The 23,688-nt window shown below is 44.7% G+C and overlaps 1 protein-coding gene across 1 annotated transcript in view; it reads left to right on the top strand.

The window, feature by feature from the left end:
* The window catches only part of C4H5orf15 (chromosome 4 C5orf15 homolog), a 29,170-nt gene extending 26,169 nt beyond the window's left edge, over positions 1 to 3,001 (top strand). Inside the window, exons 2-3 of the mRNA XM_069763821.1 lie at positions 1,334 to 1,983; positions 2,644 to 3,001. Of these exons, the coding sequence (XP_069619922.1) occupies positions 1,334 to 1,983; positions 2,644 to 2,775 (782 nt within the window). The 3' untranslated portion in view covers positions 2,776 to 3,001. The remainder of the gene's footprint in view (positions 1 to 1,333; positions 1,984 to 2,643) is intronic.
* The last annotated feature ends 20,687 nt before the right edge of the window (positions 3,002 to 23,688 follow it).

The following is a 23,688-nucleotide window of genomic DNA, read 5'->3' as shown; positions in this document are numbered from 1 at the left end:
CACCTCCCAGCCGTCCATCATCCACCTCCTGCGTCTGTGCGCCGCCTCCTGTGTTGCTGATACTTGCCCAGCGCCATCTCCCTCCTCCTCCTCCTTTTTCCTCCCTCAGCAGCATCTGTTGAGCTTATCTGCCAGTGAACTGACGCCGCCGAGGGAGGGAAAAGAAAGAGGAGGAGGGAGATGGGGGAGGGCGCCGGGCATGTAACAGCAACACAGGAGGTGGCGCACAGACGCAAGAGCTGGATGATGGACGGCTGGGTGGCGGCTGAAACAGGGGGAGACCATACCTCTGGGACTCAATACAGGTATGGGGCGCAATTTATAAAAGTGAATATTTCAGTGTTACTAGGGATCACAAACATAAGAGCCACCTTCACAGAATGCAGCCTTACTGCTGCTGAAGGTGGCTTTTAGGCTGTTTTCAGACTTGCGTTCATGTGCGCTGCGGATGGCAGCGTACGTCCCCCTTGCTTTCTCCGTGAAGTGTACCCAATGTTAAAGATAGGTACGCAAGGAAACGCTGGACGCAGCCAGCAGTAGGCGGAGCTTCACGGAGGAAGTACGCTGCCATCTGCAGCGCACAGGAACGCAAGTCTGAAACCAGGCTTACTTAAAAATGCCCTGGGGGGTGACAAGTTCCCTTTAAAACTGGTTAATTTTGCTTAGTAAAACTACTCAATATAATCTGTGTAGAAGAAACTATGGCTAGCGGTCACGATCACTTTAAAACATCGGGGTCGATTTAGAAAGTGTCTAAAATGTAGACTAGATGCTCATCATCCGCATTATACATGTGCGAACTGAAACAAGGTCTCTATTCATGGAGGCCAGTTTGGGTTCTGTTGTGCCTGGTTTTAGAATAGAAGAGAGCATCATGACTACTTTTTTCTGTTCTAAAAGCGGATACCTAGTAGAACCCAAAAAAAGCCATAATGAGGCCCCCTTTTCCTATTTATCCAATGATCAGTTTGAGACATTAATCCTTTCCCAAGAACACAAGTGTACATGTAGCCATAGTTTTATGCCACCGATTACTGACTTGCTTTGTGCCAGAAACGTGCTAAAATTCTAAAGTTTTGCTGCCTTGTCACAACATGTAAAGCCCAGTGCCCTTATCAAGCAAATCACAGCAAATGTTTACATGTCATAAATAATACAATGGATGTAAAACCGTTTCTGGGCGCAAGTTTCCATCAGATTTCTGGCAGATATATCTTAGTCATTGACGTCATCTCCCCAACTTATGACTTTTTTTTTTTTTTTTTTTTACCCATTTCTAATTTAAGCGTAACATGCATATTTTGTGACAAATATTTTTTTTTTCCTCTTCAAGGTAAAATGACAACACACACAAACTCTCAAAGCACATTGAGCGACACATCTAGTAGCAGTGCATCTATTAACATTCCAAGTTTGCCGACTGGACGTATAAATCAAGCCAATAATGCCACCACTACTGTTGCTGCTGCTTCTAAGGCTGCTACGACTATTGCCCCCAAAACGACTCCTGGTCAGAAGGTGTCACCGACACTCGCACAATCGGCAGAGAACAGCACGACCCAGGCTGTGGGCAAGGGCTCTGTTACTTCTGCCCTCGTCACGAAGCTTCTAAAACTTAAAGCAACTACTGAAGCGGAGACAGCTGAAAGCACGTCCATAGAAGAAAACTTAATAGTTGATGGCAAAAACAATGTCATTACCCCCCTGCCATCTGCCAATGAATCGGAGGATGATGACTATGAAGACACGGACTATGAGGGAACAGATAAGGATAATGGCGGCTTGGAAAGCGATGATGTAATTATGCCAGACAAGAATGATCAGGTTCACGTAGACGCTGATTATGAAGACAATTCGAATGACTACGAGATAAAACCCAACGATGGTTCAGACGCTGATGAAGATAGTCACTTCTTCGTGCACTTGGTTGTAATAGCGGCATTAATCGCTATAGTTTACATTGCCTATCATAACAAACGAAGGGTGTGTATTTCCTTTTAATCATTTTCGTAGTACTTGTTAGGAACTAATTATCATGGCTTTTACTCCTTTAGTTTGTTTTATGGCTGACAGAATGCAGTGATAAAAATGTAATCACTCAATGTTGAAGGCGAATATAATGGTTCGTCTATTTAAAAGAAGCCACAAAGTTTGTCGCCAGATTGTACACGTCCATTTAGATGTGCCGATTCTGTGCTGTTAAATGTTTACTCATGTTTAACAGGATTTCACTGCTCCAACCTCCTGACATCCTGCTTTTTGGGGGGCAGAGATCTGAATGAGGTTTTGGACACTCGGCATGGTGGCTCAAACTGTGAGCTCCAACTGCTGATTATATACCAATCAATCGGCTCTCTACTGGTCCTTTATTACAGCCCTCAAAAATGGTGTGTAATACGTGTCTCCATGTTCTGTCCCCATATACCATCATGTTGTAGCGCATCCTCTGTTTATACACATGCAAATGATCCTCTCCAGTAACAGAGGAACAGCTCCATGCAGAGGTATAAGGAACCATGCTCCAGACTTACTAACTGGGGAACATCGGTATTTACGAGGCATTTGTCTATTGGTGACATCATTCCTCTTACTTTACTGTACATTGTAATAGACATGCTGATTTGTTTTCTTCTTCTTTTGCAGATATATCTTTTCACCCAGAGAATGAGATGGCGTGAAGGTCTTTGCTCAAAGAATACTGGTTACCGCCGACTAGATCAGAATGTGAGCGAAGCAATGCCTTCCCTAAGAAACTCTAAAAATTATGTATTTTGAAGGACTTCAAGCATTCTTGTGCCTTTTTGGGCCTATTTTTAGGCTCTTTTGCCATAAATCTTTTACTTGATTATATAGTTCAGATTAAAGATTATTATTTTTTTAATTATGATTATAACTTGAGTTTGAAGTGAAACTAGAGGAATTCTGGTATTAGGGTGACAATCGTTTATTTTTTTTATTAATACATATGTGCTATGAAAAATACAAAACCTTTTTATATAAACTCTGGTTTACATAACTTTTTTTGTTTATACTGTTTAAAAAAAATGTGCACAAAGTTGCGAGCTTAAATGGTCTTGACATTACTCCTGTAGATCTCAGAAAACAGTTATCTTTCTAATGATCTGAAAACCCTGCTCGACCTTCTGACCTCTTGACCTGAGCCACCTGTCTAGGAGAAAGGTTGCTCCTGTCAGAAGATCCAGTATTAAATATTGTGAGCTAACTACGACGTATAATTCTTGGATGTGTGCAGCTGGCTTAATGGGGCAATCACACTTTGTGTAGCTTTTGAGTCCCACACATTCTGTAACACAGAGAATTTTGGTACCACCAAATTAGGTAGCTGGAACATTTTTGGTCGGCCAGTTCAGGTGCCTGCGGGGTCTACTAGTGCAGAGGTCCCCAACTCCAGTCCTCAAGGCCCACCAACAGGTCATGTTTTCAGGATTTCCTTTGCATTGCACAGGTGATGCAATTATTACCTGGGCAAGACTAAGGAAATCCTGAAAACATGACCTGTTGGTGGGCCTTGAGGACTGGAGTTGGGGACCTCTGTACTAGTGAGACCTTGGGCACCAATGGCGTGGGATAATTTTAAGAGACAGATCAGCCTTATTGTTACCAGAATAATACTCACGTTTTACAAACACAAAACCTAAATAACAGGATAGACACAATCTATATATATATAATTGTCTAAGGGGTACTTCCGTCTGTCTCCAACTTCCGTCACGGAAATCCCGTGTCGCTGATTGGTCTCGCCAGCTGCCTGTCATGGCTGCCACGACCAATCCGCTTCGGGCACAGTCCGATTAGTCCCTCTCCTACTCTTCTGCACTCAGTGCCCGGCGCCCGCATACTCCCCTCCAGTCACCGCTCACACAGGGTTAATGCCAGCGGTAACGGACCGCCTTATGCCATGGGTAACACACTCCGTAACCGCTGCTATTAACCCTGTGTGACCAAGTTTTTACTATTGATGCTGCCTAGGCAGCATCAATAGTAAAAAGATCTAATGTTAAAAATAATTTAAAAAAAAAAAAAAACTGCTATTCTCACCTTCCGTAGTCCGACGATGCGCTCGCTCCTGCTTCTGTTCCCAGAGATATACTGCACAAAATTACCCAGAAGACTTGGCGGTCTCGCGAGACCGCTAAGTTATCTGGGTAAGTTCACAATGCATCCTGGGAACGAAAGATGGCAGCAGCCGCGCGCGCATCGCCAGAGCTGCGTGCATCGCCAGAGCTTCGCGCATCGCCAGAGCTGGATCCTGCTGGCGGGTGAGTATATAACTATTTTTTATTTAAATTATTTTTTTTTTTTTTAACAGGGATATGGTGCCCACACTGCTATATACTACGTGGGCTGTTAGATACTATGTGGGCTGTGTTCTATACTGCGTGGGCTGCGTTATATACTACATGGCTGCTATATACTACATGGGCTGTGTTCTATACTGTGTGCTATATACTTCGTGGCCACTGTTAGATACTATGTGGGCTGTGCTATATATTACGTGGCCAGTGTTACATACTACGTGGGCTGTTATATACTGCGTGGCTGCTATATACTGTGTGGGCTGTTACATACTACGTGGGCAGTGTTATTTACTGCGTGGCCTATATTCACGCATCGGGTATTCTACAATATGTATGTATGTGTATAGCAGCCACATGGTATATACCACAGGCCATGTAGTACTCCTATATACTACGTGGCCTGTGCTATATACTATGTGGCTGCTATATACATATATACATACATGTTCTAGAACAGGGGTCCCCAACTCCAGTCCTCAAGGCCCACCAACAGGTCATGTTTTCAGGATTTCCTTTGCATTGCACAGGTGATGCAATTATTACCTTGGCAAGACTAAGGAAATCCTGAAAACATGACATGTTGGTGGGCCTTGAGGACTGGAGTTGGGGACCCCTGTTCTAGAATACCCGATGCGTTAGAATCAGGCCACTATCTAGTACTAAAAATATTTCTCAAAGTAAACACCAACAACATTGTGAAAATGCCACCCAGTTCTTTTCAATCATTGCAACGTTCATGCAGTTTTGGTAAGTGCAGGGAAAATATATGAAGTAATGTTCCTGTTACTTCCCCTTCCAGCTTCATCCCACACACCTCTTAGGCTACGTTCACATTAGCGTTACGCTAATGTGCGTCGCTGTTGCGTCGGCGACGCAGCGGCGACGCGCCCCTATGTTTAACATAGGGGACGCGTGCGTCTTTTTGCACGCGTTTTCCGACACGTGCGTCGTTTTAGACGCTAGCGTCGGACGCAAGAAAACGCTACAAGTTGCATTTTTCTTGCGTCCGATTTCGTCAAAAAACGACGCATGCGTCGCAAAACGTGCGCGTTTTTGCGCGCGTTTTTCCGTGCGTCGCCGACGCAACGGCGGCGCGACGCTAATGTGAACGTAGCCTTAGGCTGCCGTCACACTAGCAGTATTTGGTCAGTATTTTACATCAGTATTTTTAAGCCAAAACCAGGAGTGGGTGATAAATGCAGAAGTGGTGCATATGTTTCTATTATACTTTTCCTCTATTTGTTCTACTCCTGGTTTTGGCTTACAAATACTGATGTAAAATACTGACCAAATACTGCTAGTGTGACGGCAGCCTTATAGTAACCGAAAACCATGAAGTGAAATTTTCATGCTGTCTCCTGACTGGCAGACAAGTTCTGCCTCCAAAAAGCAGTGGTCCAAAATACAAATTTTCATCCTAAATCCTCACCTATTTAATGCAATAATCTAAAACTATTTATTAGTATTTACTTCCCTCCAATATCTTCATGTAACTTTACAACTCCAAATGAGATGCCAAAAGTCTGTCCTTGGCTCCCCACACCTATGGCATTCGTCAGTTACTCCCCCTACCAAATCTACATAGTCTGCTTGGGGTCAAATAGGATTGAGGATGTATATACACTGCTCAAAAAATAAAGGGAACACTTAAACAACAGAATATAACACCAAGTAAAACAAACTTCTGTGAAAACAAACTGTCCACTTAAGGTACCGTCACACTTGGCGACGCTGCAGCGATACCGACAACGATCCGGATCGCTGCAGCGTCGCTGTTTGGTCGCTGGAGAGCTGTCACACAGACCGCTCTCCAGCGACCAACAATGCCGGTAACCAGGGTAAACATCGGGTAACTAAGCGCAGGGCCGCGCTTAGTAACCCGATGTTTACCCTGGTTACCATCCTAAAAGTAAAAAAAACCAAACACTACATACTTACCTACAGCCGTCTGTCCTCCAGCGCTGTGCTCTGCACTCCTCCTGTACTGTCTGTGTGAGCACAGCGGCCGGAAAGCAGAGCGGTGACGTCACCGCTCTGCTTTCCGGCTGACCGCTCACAGCCAGTACAGGAGGAGTGCAGAGCACAGACAGCTGTAGGTAAGTATGTAGTGTTTTTTTTTTTTTTTTTTTACTTTTAGGATGGTAACCAGGGTAAACATCGGGTTACTAAGCGCGGCCCTGCGCTTAGTTACCCGATGTTTACCCTGGTTACCAGCGAAGACATCGCTGAATCGGTGTCACACACGCCGATTCAGCGATGTCTACGGGGAGTCCAGCGACCAAATAAAATTCTGGACTTTCTTCCCCGACCAGCGACAGCACAGCAGGGGCCTGATCGCTGCTGCCTGTCACACTGGACGATATCGCTAGCCAGGACGCTGCAACGTGACGGATCGCTAGCGATATTGTCTAGTGTGACTGTACCTTTAGGAAGCAACACTGTTTAGCAATCAATTCCACATACTGTTGTGCAAATGGAATAGACAACAGATGGAAATTATTGGCAATTATCAAGACCCACTCAATAAAGGAATGGTTCTGCAGGTGGGGGCACAGACCACATCTCAGTACCAATGCTTTCTGGCTGATATTTTTGTCACTTTTGAATGTTGGTTCTGCTTTCATACTCGTAGCATGAGATGTACTCTACAACCCACACAAGTGGCTCGGGTAGTGCAGCTCATCCAGGATGGCACATCAATGCGTGCTGTGGGAAGAAGGTTTGCTATGTCTGTCAGTGTAGTGTCCAGAGGTTGGAGGCGCTACCAGGAGACAGGTCAGTACACCAGGAGATGTGGAGGGGGCCATGGGAGGGCAACAACCCAGCATCAGGACTGCTACCTCAGCCTTTGTGCAAGGAGGAACAGGAGGAGCACTGCCAGAGCCATGCAAAATGACCCCCAGCAGGCCACAAATGTGCATGTGTCTGCACAAACTGTTAGAAACAGACCGCTATGAGGATGGTCTGAGTGCCCGATGTCAACAGATGGGGGTTGTGCTCACAGCCCAACACAGTGCGGGACGCTTGGCATTTGCCACAGAACAGGATTGGCAAATTCGCCACTGGATAGGGACAGGCCCGCCCGTCCCCAGCCCTGAATCCGAGCACATCTGGGACATCATGTCTCGCACCATCCACCAACGTCACGTTGCACCACAGACTGTCCAGGAGTTGGTGGACGCTTTAGTCCAGGTCTGGGAGGAGATCCCTCAGGAGACCATCCGCCGCCTCATCAGGAGCATGCCCAGGCGTTGTAGGGTGGTCATACCCGCATGTGGAAGCCACACACACACTACTGAGCATCATTTCCTTGTTTTGAGGCATTTCCACTGAAGTTGGATAAGCCTTTAATTTGATTTTCCACTTTGATTTTGAGTATCATTCCAAATCCAGACCTCTGTGAGATATTAATTTTGATTTACATTGATAATTTTTATGTTTTATTGTTCTCGACGCTTTCCACTATGCAGTAAATTAAAATTTTACAAGTGGAATATTTTATTCAGTGATATCTAGGATGTGGTATTTTAGTGTTCCCTTTTTTCTATTTTTTTGAGCAGTGTATATAGAGAGATGGATATGAGAGAAAGATGGATACCAGAGAGAGGAATAGGAGAGAGATGGTGATGAGAGATAGAGATGAGAAAGATGGAGGTGGATACGAGAGAGAGACGGAGATGGATACGAGACAGAGATGGATGCGAGAGAAAGATGGATATGAGAGAGATGGATACAAGAGAAACATGGATATGAAAGAGCAATGGGTACGAGAGAAAGATGGAAATGAGAAAGATGAGTGCAAGAGAGAGATTGTTGCGAGAAAGAGATGGATATACGAAATTGAGATGGTTTTGAGAAAGAGATGGATGCGAGCAGGGCCGGACTAGCAAATGCCAGAAGGGCCTGTCTGGTCATGGGCTGCCTTCTCTGCTATGTTGTTGACAGAATCAGTGTTCTCAAGACACCCATACTGTTAAGAGTTGTGATGAAGCACAAAGTGGCTGACTCTGTCACTTACCCCAGCAGGCCACGAATATCATTGGAAACATTGTTCTTGTAGTAAATCTTGCTTTCCTCTTTCAGAGTAATATTAGTAATATATCCCATCTGGTGCTTCCGGATAGGGACAGCATGGGCCTGTGTGATTTTTAAATGCCAGGGCTGAAATTCATTCCCAGTCTGTACCTGGATGCGAGAGAGAGATGGATGCGAGGGAGAAGTGGATAAGAAAGAGAAATGGAGATGGATAGAAAAAGATATGGATATGAGAGAGAGATGATATGAGACCCAATATAATATATATAGCGCCCACATATTCCGCAGCGCTTTACAGTTTAACCGTTTTGAGCACAACAGTCATAAATAACGTTAACAATACAATAATTAAAGCAAATTAAGACGACCCTGCTCGTGAGAGCTTACAATCTACAATGAGGTGGGGGAGATCAGGGCCGGCGTCAGCACCCGGCGCACCTGGGCAAATGCCGGGGCCCTGGGGAGAGAGGGGGGCCCACTCACTGTCATAGATACAGCTGGGAGAGCAGAGCAGGAGAACATGCTCTCTCCGCCCACAAAGTCACTGCTGGCTGAGTTCTCTTAACCCCTATGTGCCAGCTCTGACACAAGCATCTTCTCACTCAGTCAGTGCAGCCAGGCAGGCACACATAGGGGTTAAGAGAAGGCAGCCAGTGTGACATTGTTTGTGGGCGGAGAGAGCACCTTCTCTGCTCTGATCTCCGCCCCTGGCTGGCTGCTGCTGAAGCTATGAGGCAGATTCAGGAGGAGCTCCTAGTCCTACCAGTGCCTGAGTGAGTGGCGCTGCTATATACTACGTGGGCTGCGCTGCTATATACTACGTGGGCTGCTATATACTACGTGGGCTGCGCTGCTATATATTACGTGGGCTGCTATATACTACATGGGCTGCTATATACTACGTGGGCAGTGTTATATACTACATGGCTGTGTTTATATGTGATCATGAATCGGGGTATGTGTTAAAGGGGGGGCCCACTGAGACTCTTTCGCCCGGGGCCCTCAAAAACCTGGAGCCGGCCCTGGGGGAGATGCAATGTATAGGTGTGTATTTACAATGATGGTCCAGCCATCTTCAAGTGGTGGGGGATAGATGGAAGTAGTGAATGGGGGCTACACACACAAACATAAAATGAAGATGGATAAAAGAAAGAAATGGAGGTGGAAACGAGAGATGGATACGAAAGAGAGATAGATGTGAGAGAATTGGATATGAGGGAAATGGAGAGGAGAGGGAGATGAGAAAGATGGAGATGAGAGAGATGGAAATGGATATGATAGAGAGATGGAGAAATGGAAAAGGATACGAAAGAGATGGATACGAGACAGAAATGAATGCGAGAAAGAGATGGAGATGAGAGAGGGACGAAGCTGGATATGGGAGACAGATGGAGATGGATTTGAGAGAAATGGATGTGGAAAGAGAGATGGATACAAGAGAGAGATGGATGCAAGAGAGCGATGCACCATTCCTAGGAGTAAGCTGAATTTAACATGGGCTCCTGAAATTTAAGCAATTCATACCTTGTAATGAGCAACCTGTAAGATGAAACCTTGAAAATACTGGCTCCATGGAAGGCAAAAGCGAGCAGGACTAAAATACACCCAAGAAAGAAAAATATAAACCAGGATAAAGGAGGAATTTAGATGATAAGGAAGATCTACCCCAGCACAGGCTTCAAGCAGCAGAGCATATGAAAGCTGGAAGACCTCAGAGCTAAACACCAAGAGGTAAGGTCATCTCTCTGCATCTCCAAACCCTTTAGCATTGAACCCTATAGAATCAAAACCTATAGAATCACCCCAGAAATCAAGCACAATATAAAATAAGCAATATGGAAAGAAATAACATTTTGGATAATGAAAATCTCAGCACTATAGCTAAGCCCCCTGTAGAGGTCAGTGCTGCAGCCCCAGCAGATGTCTCAGGCCTCAAGGAGATAACATCCCAGAGATCACAGGAGCATGAAAGAAAAAAAGGCCATAAAACAATCCATCATCAAAGATGAACCAGAAACTCTCTTTGCAGACTTTACTAAGAAAGAGAATAGAAAGACAAATTACCTCTTCTATAGTGAAAAAAACAAGAAAAAGAACCGACAGAAAGTCCAAAATATAAGGTTAAAATAATTTTATTAGTTGATCAGGTAAAAAATGATCGAAAAAACGATTGCAAATTACATAGGGTAATAATTCAATAAATTAGCATAATACATTTGCATGCTATAAAAAGGGGGAGCTATTTGCCAGAATCTACAGTACAGACCAAAAGTTTGGACACATCTTCTCATTTAAAGTTTTTCTGTATTTTCATGACTATGAAAATTGTACATTCACATTGAAGGCATGAAAACTATGAATTATCACATGTGGAATTATATACTTAACAAAAAAGTGTGAAACAACTGAAATTATGTCATATTCTAGGTTCTTCAAAGTAGCCACCTTTTGCTTTGATGACTGCTTTGCACACTCTTGGCATTCTCTTGATGAGCTTCAAGAGGTAGTCTCCGGGAATGGTTTTCACTTCACAGGTGTGCCCTGTCAGGTTTAATAAGTGGGAGTCTTGCCTTATAAATGGGGTTGGGACCATCAGTTGTGTTGTGCAGAAGTCTGGTGGATACACAGCTGATAATCCTACTGAATAGACTGTTAGAATTTTGTATTATGGCGAGAAAAAAGCAGCTAAGTAAAGAAAAACGAGTGGCCATCATTACTTTAAGAAATGAAAGTCAGTCAGTCCGAAAAATTGGGAAAACTTTGAAAGTGTCCCCAAGTGCAGTGGCAAAAACCATCAAGCGCTACAAAGAAACTGGCTCGCATGAGGACCGCCCCAGGAAAGGAAGACCAAGAGTCACCTCTGCTTCTGAGGATAAGTTTATCCGAGTCACCAGCCTCAGAAATCGCAGGTTAACAGCAGCTCAGATTAGAGACCAGGTCAATGTCACACAGTTCTAGCAGCAGACACATCTCTACAACAACTGTTAAAAGGAGGCTTTGTGCAGCAGACCTTCATGGTAAAATAGCTGCTAGGAAACCACTGCTAAGGATAGGCAACAAGCAGAAGAGACTAGTTTGGGCTAAAGAACACAAGGAATGGACATTAGACCAGTGGAAATCTGTGCTTTGGTCTCATGAATCCAAATTTGAGATCTTTGGTTCCAACCACCGTGTCTTTGTGCGACGCAGAAAAGGTGAATGGATGGACTCTACATGCCTGGCTCCCACCGTGAAGCATGGAGGAGGAGGTGTGATGGTGTGGGGGTGCTTTGCTGGTGACACTGTCGGGGATTTATTAAAAAATGAAGGCATACTGAACCAGCATGGCTACCACAGCATCTTGAAGCGGCATGCTATTCCATCCGGTTTGCGTTTAGTTGGACCATCATTTATTTTCAACAGGACAATGACCCCAAACACACCTCCAGGCTGTGTAAGGGTTATTTGACCAAGAAGGAGAGTGATGAGGTGCTATGCCAGATGACCTGGTCTCCATAGTCACCAGATCTGAACCCAATCGAGATGGTTTGGGGTTAGCTGGACCGCAGAGTGAAGGCAAAAGGGCCAACAGGTGCTAAGCATCTCTGGGAACTCCTTCAAGATTATTGGAAGACCATTTCCGGTGACTACCTCTTGAAGCTGATCAAGAGAATGCCAAGAGTGTGCAAAGCAGTCATTAAAGCAAAAGGATACTTTGAAGAACCTAGAATATAAGACATCAAAAAAGTGTGAAACAACTGAAATTATAAGTATATAATTCCACATGTGTTAATTCGTAGTTTTGATGCCTTCAGAGTGAATGTACAATTTTCATAGTCATGAAAATACAGAAAAATCGTTAAATGAGAAGGTGTGTCCAAACTTTTGGTCTGTACTGTATGTAGTGGATGTGGGGGTCTCAAGATGTGCAATAATATCAGAATTACATAAAATTAGCAAAAATATCAAAAATGGTAAAAAATATATAAAATGTTTAATACACACAAACATTTTTTTTGACTATATATGAAATGCGGGAAAGTACAACCATCAAAAATTATATGTAAAGTGCAATAGTGCAAAAAATCACAAGAATATATTGTGCGATTATATATAACAATGTCACAACAACCAAAATACACTGGATATAAAAATAATTAAGTGTGAGTTCAAAGTCTCAACACTAGGTGTCAGTGTATCCACATCTTATACTAAATGACCAGGAATGAACATAAGAGACCAATTGATGTAGATAAATAGAAAAATATAATAATGAGTAATATTTAAGTAAATTAGGCCGGCCTCACACTCCGCGTATGAAAATACGGTCCGTATTTTACGGCCGTAATACGCGACAAAATTAGAAATACAGTGATCCGTAAGAACTCCGTAGGCAAGGTGTGGTCACGTATTTTGCGCATGTAATGTTGCGTATGTAATCCGTATGCCCACCGTAATGCGTATTTTTCACGCAACCTGACAAAATGGACATTTAACGGTTTTGGCGGCTGAAATTGATTTAAATTACCCTCATCAACCCTATTTAAGGCCTCTACAACAGGTGGCTCACTCCCATCTGGACATTTTGTGGTTTGTCAACTGTTGGAGTGTTGTAACATTTGGACCATGTCTGACCACCTGCAGTTCACCCCAACGCAGCGGGTTTTGTTTAACTGGCTATTGTCTCGTCGGTTTGGCCACCCATACCCTGTGATTGTGGATCCGCGAAGGAGGAGCAGAAGAATGTGGGTGCATCCTCTTCTGACTAAACGCCTCACTAAAGGCCATTTTCATCGGCTATATACAGCTCTGCGGGAACATCCAGACAAGTTTAATCTCTACTGTCGCATGACAATCCAAATATTTTACAGATTGTTGGAGATATTACGCCCAGGAATAACATTTCAGGACACAAGGCTGCGCAAAGCCATCTCTGCTGAGGAGCGTCTTCTCCTCACGTGACGGTATGTATTCTACATCCTCACATACTGTATGTTGATGTTTTTTTGGCCCTTTTTTGGTTTAAAATCTGTTTTTGGCCGGAATATGTGTACATTATGTCGCAAGCAGATGTGACAAAGTGACGTAACTGTTATAGTTAAGCCCCTTAAGGACATTTTTCCCTTTCCAGCGTTAATCTAGTATCAGACAAATGTAAATATGATTGTGCTTATTCATGTTTTGTGTTCACTCTTGAAACAGACCTGATTTTCCTTTTTTTTTTTCTCTTACAGATTTCTGTCCACTGGATTGTCCTTTGCGGGTCTCCACCTTGAATTTTTGATTGGCCGGTCCACCATTTCTGGGATTGTGCGGTTAACTTGTCGCCAAATATGGGATAGACTTAAGGACCTTGTGATGCCTGAGCCAAAACAGGCTGATTGGCTCAAAATTGCCTGTGGGTTCCAGGTCAATTGTGACTTCCCAAACTGCATTGGAGCGGTGGATGGGAAACATATTAGGGTACGTAAGCCGCTGAACTCTGGCTCCCAATTCTACAACTATAAGCAGTTTTTCTCTGTAGTTCTGTTAGCTGTAGTTGACAGTAACTACAGGTTTATAATTGTAGACATTGGTGCCTATGGCCGAACTGGAGACTCTAGGGTCTTCAATTCGTCTATAATGGGTCGGCGGCTACGTGAAAACCAGTTAGACCTCCCACCACCACAACAACTCCCAGGCTCCACTGCAGAAGCACTGCCTTTTTTTTGGTTGGAGATGAGGCCTTCCAACTCACCAGACACATCATGAGGCCTTATCCCCGGCGCAACCTGGACCACCGTCGGAGGATATTTAATTTGCGCCTTTCTAGGGCGCGCAGGCTGGTGGAGTGCGCCTTTGGTATTCTGGTGGCCAAATGGCGTGTCCTACAGACTGCCATGCAGCTCAGTGAGGCTACAGTAAATGAAGTTATCAAAGCATCAGTAATTTTGCACAACTATACCCGCATACATGATTGCTTCGCAGATGGTAATGATGAACACATGTTGCGTAGTGTCATTAGTCCAAGACCACATGGACCTCCTCCACGCCGTCCCCTTTCTGGCATAAAAGTTAGGGATGTATTGACCAATTATTTTGTTTCTCCTCAGGGTTCTACTCCCTGGCAAGATTCTCAGTTGTGATTTCAGTTTTTTAAAGATATGTTTTTGAAATATACTATTTTCATCCACTGAAAACGTACTGTGTGTGTTTTTTTCCTTAATGACCATATGTTTATGTTTTCTGTATATGTGTGTGATGCAAAAATGATTAGTCTACAAACATCAATTGGCTTTTTTGAAAACTTTTTACTAACTTTGAAACCCTTTTGTTTTGTTTTTTACACCATATTTTAGGCTGGTTTCACACTAGCGTTTTTGAACGCATGCGTTTTTTTTAAAAAACGCATGGTACAAAAACGCATGTAAACGCGTGTAAACGCTGCGTTTTTTTGACGCACGCGTTAAACGCGTGCGTCAAAAAAACGCAGCGTTTACACGCGTTTACATGCGTTTTTGCATGCGTTTGCGTTTTTTGTGCATTTTTGGGAAAAAAAAAAAAAAAAAAAAGGTTACAATAACCAACCAATGAGAATAGAGTGGGCTAGAGAGGGCGTACATGATTGGGACTCAATATATAGACCCTAGGGGTACATAAAGTTTCAGCGCTTGCTACTGTTTCCGGTGTCACGATGGATCTTTCAATAGCGAACTTTAATTTCCAACTGGAGTTCAGCTTCAAGATTTTCCTTGCCTGTGTTTTTGCTTGGGAGCAAGACCGAAACCGCCAAAGATGGAGAAGGAGACAGCGTCGGCGTTTTTGGAGGCACCCCATCATTGAAGTGCGTGAGACCCGCGGAGCATATCACACCCTGTATGCGGAGCTGAATGCCAACCCGGAGAAATTCCAGGATTACACCAGAATGTCGCAAGATTCTTTCCGTGAATTACTGTCTCGTGTCGAAGGTTCCATACGGCGACAGGACACACGGCTCCGTAGAGCAATTCCACCCGAGGAACGTCTGTTGGTGACATTACGGTACGTTCCAAAAATAAACCAATGATAGTCAAATTTTGGGGTTATGACATGTATTTTGGGTTGATTTTTTAAAATTTTTCTTATTGAAAAACAACATAAAATAAGAGCCGTTTTATAATGTTTTTTTTGGTTTCTTTTCCTTCTAGATTTCTGGCCACAGGAGAGAGTTTATCTTCCCTGCACTTCCAATACCGCCTTGGAATCTCAACCCTGTCCGGAATTGTTGTGGACACCTGTCGTGCGTTATGGAATGTACTCCGTGAGGAGTTTATACCCGTACCCACCGTGGACATGTGGCGGGAAATATCCAAAACATTTTTGAACGTGTGTGATTTTCCAAACTGTTTAGGGGCGGTGGATGGGAAGCACATCCGCATTGTTAAACCTGCAAGAACCGGATCTGAGTTTTTTAATTATAAAAAATATTTTTCGATAGTGCTCATGGCAATAGCGGATGCGGAGTGTCGCTTCATCGCCGTGGACATTGGAGCTTTTGGCCGTGGCAATGATTCCCAGACCTTCAAGAGCTCTGATATGGGCCGCCGTGTGTATGGCAACAATTTTAATTTCCCACCTCCACAGCCTCTCCCCAACACTCAAGGGTCACCACTGCCATTTGTTATGGTTGGGGATGAGGCCTTCCAGATGTGTGAAAATCTCCTGAAGCCATATTCTAGTAGGGACTTGGACCATACTCGCAGAATATTCAACTACAGACTGACAAGGGCAAGAAGAACCGTAGAGTGCAGCTTTGGCATTCTGGTTGCAAAATGGCGCATTCTCGCAACAGCCATCAATCTAAAAGTGGAAACAGTGGACGAGGTGGTCAAAGCCTGTGTGGTTCTACACAATTATATAATGGCTAAGGAGCGACCCCACATTGAACTTGATGAACCAATTTCACACCCATTGCCCGATTTTCATCATCACCCGATGAGGTCAACTGCAGCCGTTGGTCTTATGCGTGACCAATTTGCGGCCTATTTTGTGTCCGATATTGGACGGGTTTCATGGCAGGACAATGTTGTTTAAATGTCCTGTTGTATGTTAATGTTTACCAAATATTAAATACTGATACCAATTTTTCAAATTAATAAACTTTTTTGTGTTCACCAGGTCTCCTGTCTTTTTCCTCTCTAAAGGTTGAACAAAGATGGGCAGTAGTAGTATATCATAATTTGTAATCCAAAACAAGGAGTGGGTGATAGTTGATGAGGTAATAATTTGATTTTTTTAATCATAATTGACCTCTGTTGCACTCCCTATTTTGGTTTACAAACAATGATATAAACACGCATACTTATAATGTAACCAGATTTAAATTTCTTTATTGGTAATCTTCTTGACGTCATTGCGTCACGACTGGCACGCTCTCTATTCCCGTCAAGTCAAGTGTAAGAAATATATGAATTCATGATGAACATAAACATGATCATGAATTCAAAATTTCTTACACCTGCCAAGGTGAGGATAGATAGTTAGCGTGTGCCAACCATTGTCCCATCAGTTTGACAAACATTGTCACATAATGTGCTATATAGAATATGGTGAATATACAAGTCAGTAATCAACTAAACAGGTCAGGTGTCTATTTTGACATCTGACCGGTTCAGTTGAGTTCTGAACTTGATTTACACCATTTTCTCTTTGTACAGTGACACTACACCAGTTAAAAATTAAAAATAAGAGTATGGAAATAACTACTATTTTTTTGGCCAACTCATATCTGTATACTAAAGAAACACATATAGATGTTGTCTGGTATTTTATACTACTGGAGATATGTGTAGGCCAAAAGAATAAAAGTGTGTAAACGCAGTTTATTGGTGTGTATTTAGAGCGGTGAAAGACACAATAAACCAAACATAATTGTTGAAAATAAACTTTTTTTTATTGGGGAAAAACACAAATTTATTTTTTTTTACCGCGCCGGGTTGAACCACGCCGGCTTGGGGTTGAGTGCCGTAACTGGGGGGTATTTAGAACTGAAGCCTGGCTCACCGTGGAGGAGGCAGAGGTTGCAGGAGAATGGGCAACAAAACTTGAAGGGTCTGGAAGTTCGGGGATGGGGCTTAAAACATGAGGGGCTTGAGACAAACTGCACGGTTGAGACACATCGGAAGGTGATGGGGGAGGAATAAACAAAGTTTTCTGTTTCTTATGGGTTTTGCCAGTTTTCTGTGTTTTCCGGGTTGGGGGAAGTCTTTTGGGGCTAGGGTGTAAACTTTGGGTGGGAGACACGTCAGGACCCGGCTCCACAATTTCACAGTCAGTCTCCATTGTGGAGCGCTCGGCAATCTCTGAGTCCAATGGGGGGAAAGATAAAGTCCCGCCTGGGTCCTGGTGCCTCGTTGGGGGGGGGAAACAAAAACCCTCCCAGGATCCTGGTGCCTCGTTGGGGGGGGGGGGAAATTAACACCCTCCCAGGGTCCTGGGGCATCGTTGGGGTGGGGGAAACAAATCCCATACCAGCGTCCTGCTGCATTGCTGGTGGGGGGGAACATAAAGCCATGGATGGTTCTTGGTGCATCGGGGTGGGTCCTGCCCGGAAACGTATGGCTTGGTCATGCATCATGGGGTGCCCGGTGCGATACGCCATGGATGTGTCCTGCTGCATCGGGGGGTTTCCTGCCCGGAAAGCAACGCCTCGGTCCTGCTGCATCGGGGTTGGTCCGGTCCGATATGCCAGGCCTCGGTCCTCCTGCATCGGGGTGGGTCCGGTCAGATATGCCAGGCCTCTGTCCTGCTGCATCGGGGGTGGGCCGGTCCGATATTGCATGGATGGGTCCTGCTGCATCGGGGGTGGGCCGGTCCGATATTGCATGGATTGGTCCTGCTGCATCGGGAGGTTGCCGGGCCGATAAGCCACGCCAGGGTCCTGCGTCATAGAGGTGTCAGCGGAGGAGGTCCAAGCCGGAGCAGCGGTCGTCACGGTGGTGGCGGTGGGATGTCCAACAGCACTCGTCATCGTGTTGGCGCTGTACTGGAGAACACCTGTTGAGGGAATAGAGGTGGCCGTGCAGTGGTATGCAGCAGAGGTAGGAATGGTGTTTACTTCGGACAGTGACGGCACAGTTGGATATGCCGCCACATTACGACTCTGACTCTGCTGCATAGCCTGCCCCAAAGCAACATTGCAGGCCTGCATCACACTCAGCTGGAGATCAGGGCTAAGGTGTTCCGACATGCTCTGGTGGATTTTATTAAAAAAATGATGAGCTGGCTTCTGGAGGTCGGCTTTAACTTGATCAAGGCTTTTAGCGACATCCTGGATGCGGCACTGTAACAGGTTATGGGACACATCCATTTTGTCACTTAAAGCCTTGATAGCTTCGTGTAAAACCGAGCTCAAGTGCAAAAACTCGGGCATGAGGGACCTATCCGAAGCCCTCTGTCGCTGCCGGGATGAGCCCGCAAAAATGGGTGCAGCGAAAGAGGACTGCGAAAGGGGAAGACCTGATGGGCCAGCTCCCTGGTCTCCAGTGACTGTGGAAGACCCACCTGGTGCTGCGCTGCTGGATGGCTGGGACGGGTCCGTGGCTGTCGGCTGAAGGACCGCTCCAGAACCTGTGGCGACAGTCGTGCAGTGTGTGCTGTGAAAAAATAAAACAGAAAATTAATACCAAACGATAACAAGACGGTACATCCTATGGAATTAAAAATGACAGATTATGTCAATGCAATACAACCGGAGGCATGTGACAAATACTTACGTTCTCAAGAGAAGGACCGGTCTCAGGAAGGCCAGCACACGGTGGTACTTGTACAGCCGGTGCCTTGCTCCGGAACCACTAGCTGCACTCTTCTCTGCACGCAGGTCCTTGTTGAAGCGGTCCTTCATGGAACGCCAACGTGTTCTTACTTTGTCCACTGTGAAATAACAATAAAATATAATGGTCAGAATCAGGACTTTTGGCCATGCTCTCGTGACTGTGTGTGATGACAGAAACTACGAAAAGTTTCTGTCATCACACACAGTCAAGAGAGCATGGCCAAGGTCTGTTTCTTCACACTATCGTGCAATACTTACCAAATGCATTACGGACCCGTGGCGTTGAATTCTCCCAGCCATCCCACAACGCTTGGGCCACCTCACTCCACAAACGACGGATAACACTATTGACGGAGTGCTGTTGATCCCGGCTGTCCCACAACGGGACTCGCTCCTGTACCAGAGTGATTAGCAGGTCATTATCGATGTGGTCATCGTCCCGTTGTGAAACCTAAAATTTAATTAAAAAAAATTAAGTTTGCTCAACCACATTTAAAAAAAAAAAAATGAGAAAGGGCAGAAATATGAAAGACAACTTAAATAAGGACAGTCTGCCTGGTATACATACCCGCTGCTGTCTTCCACCTGGACCTTGACTCCGCTGCTCCGTACCTCTCTGTCCCTCAGTTGAAGTGCTCTATAGAATAAAAAAAATATAATTGCCTCGTGTCGATGTGACAGTCAATACTTACCAAGCTGAGGGAACAAAAAATTATCTCGCTCACGTGATCCACTTCTGATTGCCGTGGCTGGAATTCATCATCAGACGAAGAAACCGGAGAAGACATTCTGATGCGTGTTGAAAGAAAAACATTGAAAAAATTAGGACATGTAGATCCAAAAAATTGAAGAATAATGCATTGGCAAGGATATACTCACATTGCTCTGTGTCTTGTCCAACAATGCGTCCGGGCAGGGTGCTGTCTTCCTTGGAGTCTGATGAGAAGTGACCAGAAACTTCCCCCAGCCTTCCTTTTATAACCCTTCAGCTATGGGGGAGCCTTATCAGTGTCTAGACAACCTTATCTTAACTATGGTGCCAAAAAAAACGCATGCTTCAAAAAAACGCATGCGTCAAAAAAAACGCATGCAAACGCATGTCCAAAAAAACGCATGCGTCTCCATTGACTCCAATGCAATTTTTTTCCAAAAAAAAAACGCATGTGAACGCATGCGTTTTTTTGGAAAAAAAAAACGCTTTGCAAAATACTACATGTTGCATTTTAGAAAGTGAACGCATGCAGTTAAAAAACGCATGCGTTCAAAAACGCGGACAAACGCGGACATCAAAAAACGCACGCGTTTTTAATGTTAAATATAGGGAAAAAAACGCATGCGTTTTTTTTTAGAAAAACGCATGCGTTCAAAAACGCTAGTGTGAAACCAGCCTAAGCCATATGGTTGTTGTAAGCATTTTTTATGGGTTGCTTTATAACAAGGATCCACAACAAAGTGGAAATGTTTGGCAAACACAAAATTAACATGGTAGCCAGCTACCAAAACAAAAACAACAAAAAAAAACATATTACATATCCCTGTAAGTTGGTGGGGGAGATGTTGCCAGCTCTGGGTCCTGGTCAGGGGGCCTTTGTTGGGCCGATGGCAGTTCATCCTGTGAGGATGCAGTGGCTTGTGGGCCAGAATACTGGCCTTGTCCATATTGGCCAGATGTGTGTTGACCATAAGCCATTTGGCTCTGTGCATCATGCTGAGGTACAGATTGCCTTGCATCATACCCAAACCCAAAATGGCCATGTTGTTCAAACCCAGGTTGGGACCAGGCAACATCACTGGGTCTGGAGAAGTGGCCATATTGGGATTGGGGGTTGTAGCCTGCCATTTGGTACTCTAATGGCCTTTGTAGGTTTTGGGATGGGAGAGGTTGTAGTGGAGGCATACGTGGAGTAGGTGCAGCAAATCCTGATTGATTTGGCTCCTGTTGAGGGAATTGAAGGCGCAAGAGGTTGGTTTGGCCAAGCTGCCTTCGCTCCAGGTATTCAAAAACCTCATAGGGGTTATTTGGAGGGGTGCTTAAATCAATCAGGATTTGTATACACCCTCTCACACGTAGCCTCACCTCACGGGGAAGGGGTCTAAGGTAACGGGCAAGGCTGTGGGCAAAGGCCTCCTCGCCATCATCCGTGGCTGCCCTGGCCAAATGATTGAGGACCCCAGCATCAACATCACTTCTTCTGGCTTCAAGCTCTCTCCTTCGCCGGGATCTCCGTAAAGGGCCAGCTGCCTGTGGGGATGACACCAGTGGGCCTGTAGGGCTGCTGCTGTGTCCATGTTCCACAAGCCTTTCCACATCATGTGCTGCTGAGGGTGGTGGTGCAGCATCTTCCTCACTTGCTGCTGCCTGCAATGATGATGATGCTGATGAGTCCTCAATGATGGATGCTGATGAAGCCAAAGATGGTCCTGCAACCTCTTCCTCCACACTTACAGGATTAATGATAGGGTCAGATTCTGATCCGGTTTCCCTCTCTGTGAGGTTTGACTGTGTTCTGTTAGTAAAACAATAAAAGGTAATTATTATATTGACATTGTTTATTTACACATCTGTGTGCAATATTACCCCCCCAAAAAACCAAACTCAGATCAGCACAACATCTCCTTCTATACTTCCCTCTTATCTCATATTCACACAAGAATATACAAGATTTGTCTTGTAGAGCCCCACAAATGTACCAAACACTATCACGACACATCATGTGGCATACCATTTCAAGCTAGACCAAAACCAGGCAGAACCACTTCTTCAAACAATCAGATAACATGCAGTAACAACCCATCCAACAAAACACTGCCTGAACATCTCTAAACTCGCATACTACATTCTCACACATCCCTTGTTGAAGCTTGGGATGCTTGGCGGCCAGGGTCCTCTCTCCTCCAGGACCCTTTTGGAATTTATGCTTGTTTACATTATTGTTTGCACTATTTTTACACATCCTTACATGGAATTTGCAATGTCATAACCCTAATACCCAAAAAAGACTATGTTTTTTTTCCATTACAAATGTGTTGAGTGGTTTTTACTTACTGCCTAAGATCCATACTGGCATCCAAAAAGGAAAGACGGTCATAATATATGTATTTCCGCTTCTTCAGTGGGGCTGCTGACCCACTTTGAGCCCGCTGCTGTCTTTCCCGCCGGTATTGGTCCCGGATGCTGCGCCATCGTGTCACCCGATGTTTACCCTGGTTACCAGCGTAAACGTAAAAAAAAAACAAACACTACATACTTACATTCCGGTGTCTGTCCCCCGGCGCTCTGCTTCTCTGCACTGTGTGAGCGCCGGCCGGCCGTAAAGCACAGCGGTGACGTCACCGCTGTGCTTTACGGCCAGCCGGCGCTCAGTCAGTGCAGGAAAGCACAGCGCCGGGGACGGACACCGGAATGTAAGTATGTAGTGTTTTTTTTTTTAACGTTTACGATGGTAACCAGGGTAAAAATCGAGTTACTAAGCGCGGCCCTGCGCTTAGTAACCCGATGTTTACCCTGGTTACCAGGGGACTTTGCATAGTTGGTCGCTGGAGAGCTGTCTGTGTGACAGCTCTCCAGCGACGAAACAGCGACGCTGCAGCGATCAGGATCGTTTTCTAGATCGCTGCAGCGTCGCTAAATGTGACGGTACCTTTACCTCTCCCCTACTAGCGCCACCGCCTGACGAAGGCAGCGTGCTGAAACGCACGTTGGGGCGGCGTCTGTCCAGGAGACCAGGAGCACATCACACTACAGTGTAAGTTACTTAAACATTACTCTCATTGTTAAATCTTTCTATTTATCTACATCAACTGGTCTCTTATGTTCATTCCTGGTCATTTAGTATAAGATGTGTGATATACACTGACACCTAGTGTTGGGACTTTGCACTCACACCTAATTATTTTTTTATCCAGTGTAGTTTGGTTGTTGTGACATTGTTTTATATCATCACACAATATCTTCTTGTGGTTTTTTGCACTATTGCAGTTTACATATAATTTTTGATGGTTGTACTTTCACGCATTTCATATATAGTGAAAAAATGTTTTTGTGTGTATTAAACATATTTTTTACCATTTTTGATATTTTTGCTAATTTTATGTAATTCTGATATCATTGCACATTTTGACACCCCCACATCCACTACATACATTCTGGCAAAAAGCGCCCCTTTTTTATAGCATGCAAATGTATTATGCTAATTGTTAGGGCTTGCGGAACGCACCGGGCAAATATAGATGTCTTTATTGTTATTGGTGCGTTCGCAGGCCGGGGTCCACCATGCAGGAGAACCTGCTGCTAGCAAACGGCGGCACTATATGGCGGTACAATGTGAATACACACACGGGTTTACTTCACCCTGTGTGAAGGAAGCGAACCCTGTTGCGTCACAGGGCCGCGGTACCGCACCAAGAGCGCAAGCAAGGAGTCTCAGAACTCAATCCCAAGACACGGGAAGAGTTCATAAAAACCTCATGCGCTCGACACCGCTACTGGGGTGTCAGAGTGACAGAAATAAGTGAATTAAAGATGCACGTGAGTGCGTGCAGTGCCGCACTGGCGGACGCCAC

The sequence above is a fragment of the Ranitomeya imitator genome, chromosome 4, assembly GCF_032444005.1.
Source record: "Ranitomeya imitator isolate aRanImi1 chromosome 4, aRanImi1.pri, whole genome shotgun sequence".
Lineage (NCBI taxonomy): Eukaryota > Metazoa > Chordata > Amphibia > Anura > Dendrobatidae > Ranitomeya > Ranitomeya imitator.
The sequence above is the reverse complement of the archived record's forward strand: the minus strand, read 5'-3'. Positions and strand labels throughout refer to the sequence as shown.